General features: G+C 35.3%; 1 protein-coding gene across 1 annotated transcript; it reads left to right on the forward strand.

The window, feature by feature from the left end:
* Window positions 1-769: 769 nt before the first annotated feature.
* LOC123882167 (protein phosphatase 2C 37-like) lies at window positions 770-2,977 on the forward strand. Its single transcript, XM_045930977.1, has 4 exons — window positions 770-1,429; window positions 1,523-1,843; window positions 1,939-2,044; window positions 2,352-2,977. The coding sequence occupies exons 1-4, from the start codon at window positions 974-976 to the stop codon at window positions 2,681-2,683; spliced, it is 1,215 nt and encodes a 404-aa protein (XP_045786933.1). The 5' UTR covers window positions 770-973; the 3' UTR covers window positions 2,684-2,977.
* The last annotated feature ends 1,711 nt before the right edge of the window (window positions 2,978-4,688 follow it).

Raw genomic sequence — 4,688 nt, forward strand, 5'->3', positions numbered from 1 at the left:
CGTAATTTCCTTGTAGTCAATTAAAACGTCAATGACATCAATTTAATCTAATCATTGGAAAGAATATGTAATCATCTAAAGACTTTGAGTCAAACCTGTAAAATATCTCTATTCACATCTTCATATTAACTTTAGGTATAAATTGTTTGTAGATACTCCCACAAACTTTAACATTAACGATTTTCTTCATAAAAAAAACATTAACGATTCTATGTTTAATATCAACCACTAATTCTAATTATCTGATATCAAGTACTAAAATCACTATCAAAAGACATTTTTGTAGATAAAAAAAAAGACAATAGATGAATATAGTCACGAATAATAATAAATTTTTTTTTTTTTATAAAGAATCTTATTGTGTTAAATCTCACATATCTAAAAGAAAATAAAAAACTCGGTTTACCAAAATGTTGTTTAGAACAGATCGTGGCTATGTGCAGTTAATTAGGGATCGGACGTGGAGAATAGAAACGAACAAAGAATCTCGTATTCTACGATGTCGCCACGTGGTTACTCTAAAAAGAAAAATAATGAAAAGAAAGAGAGACGAAAAAGGTTTTGGTGTTACTCATGCGTGTCAGAAAGGAACAACTTTCAACCTACCGTGGAAACTTCTCATTGGACCACGTATACTACTCACAAAAATATTACCACGTGGTTCAATCATGAAACGATACTCATTCAATCAACGGTTAAGATTTCATGCTGGAGTTAAATCGTTCAACGTCATACCAACTATAAAATGTCGAGTGTTGCCCGTGACGGTGACGGGCAGTCTACCCGTGAATTAACGTGGACCCCACCTAACCAAGTTAAAAGCTTCTCCTCCAACACCATTTCAATTGATTGTGTTTCATATCTTTGTTTTCTTTGCTTATGCTTCTCGCAATTCAATTACAATTAATTAAACTGAATTTTAAGTTTTAATCAATTTTTTGTTTGTTAAATTTCATTTTAAGCGATTTAATTAATGGCTGAGATTTGTTGTGGTGTTGTTGGAGCCGGAGAAACTCCGACTCCAACTATCGAACCAAATTCACGAAACTCCGTTCGCCGGAGTTTGGATTTTCTTCCGTTGAAATACATAGCTGACATGGCAATTCCGTCGGAAAATATTAGCCGGAAACGTCAGAAGCTAGATCCATCTACGAAAAAAGGAGTTGTCAGTTCCGAATCCAGTACGAATGAAAAATCTACGAAAAACGAAGTTGTCTTGGTTGCGAATTGTTCGAATGTTTCTGAGGCAGAAAACGAGGTTGTTGTTGTTGAAGATTGTCCCAAGTATGGAATAACATCAGTTTGTGGAAGAAGAAGAGAAATGGAAGATTCTGTTTCGGTGCATCCATCGTTTTGTGAAGAAAAAAGTGAACAAAATCAGAACCCGTTTCATTTCTTCGGTGTTTTCGATGGCCATGGTTGTTCACATGTAAATGCTCAAAACTAGCGTAACCGTTTTTGTTATTTTCTAAAATTGGATCTGTTTTTTTATTTTAATAATTTTTTTGTTTTGTTTTTATAGGTTGCAACTATGTGTAAACAAAGGTTACATGAAATTGTTGATGATGAAATAACCAAAAACAGAGAGAAAGAGAGCGTTGACTGGAAGTCAACGATGGAGAAGAGTTTCATTCGCATGGATAAAGAGGTTTTGAATTCCACCAAGACAAAACAGAGTTTCACTTGTAAGTGTGAGCTTCAAACTCCTCATTGTGACGCTGTTGGTTCCACCGCTGTTGTTGCCGTTGTCACGCCGGAGAAAATTGTTGTTTCCAATTGTGGTGATTCTCGTGCTGTTCTTTGCCGGAACGGTGTCGCCATTCCCCTTTCCTCCGATCACAAGGTTAGTTTTATAATTTTTTTTGAAATAATTTTTAGTTATTGAACAATTTTTTGTACTAATGAGACATAATTGACCCGGATCCGTTTTATGTGTAGCCGGATCGACCCGATGAGTTGGATCGGATCAACTCCGCCGGAGGACGCGTGATCTATTGGGATGGTGCAAGAGTGCTTGGAGTGTTGGCCATGTCTAGAGCCATTGGTGAGTGATTCATAGTGTCTGTCCACGATAACAAACTTTTATTATTTATTAAATTTTTGTTTTTAATTTAATTAACTAATTAATACTTTATGCGCATTATTATAGTATATGGTTTTTTAAGTGCAACTAACTAACTACTAGGAATATTATTGAAGGGGTCAGAATTATACTAGTATATATGGATTATTAAGTGTAACTAACTATCGGAAATATTATTGAAGGGTCGGAATTTAAATTAAGAGTGTCAATTTAGCTATTAGACTATTTGATAAAGTTGTTCTGAAATTTTAAGGTTTTTGTTTTGTAGGGGACAATTATTTGAAACCGTATGTTATTTCGGAACCAGAGGTAACGGTAACGGAGAGGAGTGACGAGGATGAGTGTTTGATTTTGGCGAGTGATGGTTTATGGGATGTGGTGGAAAATGATACGGCGTGTAGGGTAGTGCAGATGTGTTTAAAGGCGGAGAAGACGGTGTCGCCGCCGGGGTCACCAGGGAGTGTAGTGACGGGAGTTGGGTCAGATAAGGCTTGTTCCGATGCTTCAATTTTGTTGACGAAGTTGGCTTTGGCAAGGCATAGTTCGGACAATGTTAGCGTGGTGGTTGTTGATTTGAGGAGAGATCAACGTCAACAATAACAATTAATGATAATTATAGGGATTAATTAATGGAATGTGAAGAAAAATTATTGATGATTAACCGACCAAAATGTATGATGGGTACATTGTGTTTGGACACATTGGATACTTGGGATTTTTTATTGACAAAGGTGGGAGGAAAATGGTGGGGCCAGCTTTAAGATTTTTCTGATGATTCCATGTGATTTTTTAGTAATTTAATTAGTGTATGAAATCAAGGGAGGTTTAGAATTGTATCTTTTGGGAAATGATAAAGAAAAATATAAGAAATTTTAGATTTTAGATTAGTTGAAACAAGTGGTTTTTTTGACTATGACATATATTTGTCCGTAAAATTTAAAGAAAAATTATGCATATTGGCTTTGGTCATTTGTGATTAACCTTACCTTTGTCCATGTTGAAATTTTTAAGTGTTAACTATATAATATAATTAAATTCATTTGATTTTTTTGAAAAGATAATTTGATTCAATTTGGTCCAGCCTGAGTTGTTAAGTTAATTAATAAATTTCATCAGATAACCATGTTTAAAAATCTTGGCTAGGGTTCCATTAGCCTCTCCACATACTTGGGAATTGCTCAAAGTCCTGCCGAATCTTTTGAGTTTGGTTCGAGCAAGTTGACTAAGATATACTCCCTCCGTCCCAAAATATAAGCAAAAGTTGGTCAACAAAAGTGGATGTATTTGTTCCAAATCTTTAACCAAATACATCAAGTTTCTTTGACCCACTTTTGCTTATATTTTGGGATGGAGGGAGTACTAGTATTGTGTAAAGAAGTTGCAAAACTTGGCCCATTTGAGGATTCGTTCGCAAGACTTTTCTATAGGCATTGCAATAAAACTCCTACGGGTATTTGTCCGAATCATGTTTGTTTAGACGGAATAAACTTGAATTGATTGGATTTGAGTTTTAGTTTTATCCGATTTCAAAATACGGAAGTATGGCGGGTAATGAGGATAATATTGATATTCACCTTGAATATGTTCTGTTTATATTAAAATTATGGTTTATCTATTTTAAATTATAAACCCTTAAATCATATTCTAAGGGTTTGGGTTTGGAAGGGCAAAAACCATATCTGCCACTGTCCCGTCGCCATGTCTACTTATAAGGGTAAGATGGTCGCCATGTCTACTTATAAGGGTAAGATGGTTAAGAAGGGGGGGACTGAAAAATGACACGAGAATGTAGAGATGCTAGGACAGTTCACGGCCACAAACATGAGGTTTGTAAGGGCAAAATTCTCAACACGTATTAAAATGGACCAAATTATGCAAACTCATAAGTGATGATTCATGTTATAAAGATATCGCTGTATGAAAGCAAGCGAGATTACCAATTTCTATGAGTGACTAGAAAAAACTCAGGTGGTATATCTTAACTATGATATTCGATATAAGTACTTATGACATGTTATTTTCCAATATCGTAGCGAGATTGTCATTTTAATTTATGATCTCCAACACTAATGGTTGGAGATTTTCTATATTAACGATGAGATCATTTTTGGATCATGTCTGCATTGTATTGCAATCACTTGTTCATGCGGGCAATTTGTTTTGGCAACGTAACACATTCATTGTAGTTTGAGTGGCAACGAAAGGTGCATTCTCATAGTTTGTTGCTTGCTTCAAGTAGCCACCATGAAGAAAAATGTTACGATGTGGGTTTAGCTAAGAAACGTTAGTGTAGTTCCACAATGAACATCAATTGTTTAAAGATGGAATATTTCAGGCCTTAGCCGACAACATGTCGTGCTTAATTAAGATCTAGGGTATGTAGTGTGTTAAGTCTAAAGAATAACTTTAATTTCTCTTTGGTTCGTCACCCTTTATACTACTCGTCCCGGCCGTGAACTAGGATAGTAGGTTCGATGATGGTTTATAGTCAAGAATTTCAGGTTTCTTAATTAGTGTTTTTTTAGCCTTTCACATGCTTGGTCTATGTTGTTCCTCGAGGTTACTCCTAAACCTAATCCTCTGACGCCTTGGTTTAAACAATTGG

The sequence above is a fragment of the Trifolium pratense genome, linkage group LG4, assembly GCF_020283565.1.
Source record: "Trifolium pratense cultivar HEN17-A07 linkage group LG4, ARS_RC_1.1, whole genome shotgun sequence".
NCBI lineage: Eukaryota > Viridiplantae > Streptophyta > Magnoliopsida > Fabales > Fabaceae > Trifolium > Trifolium pratense.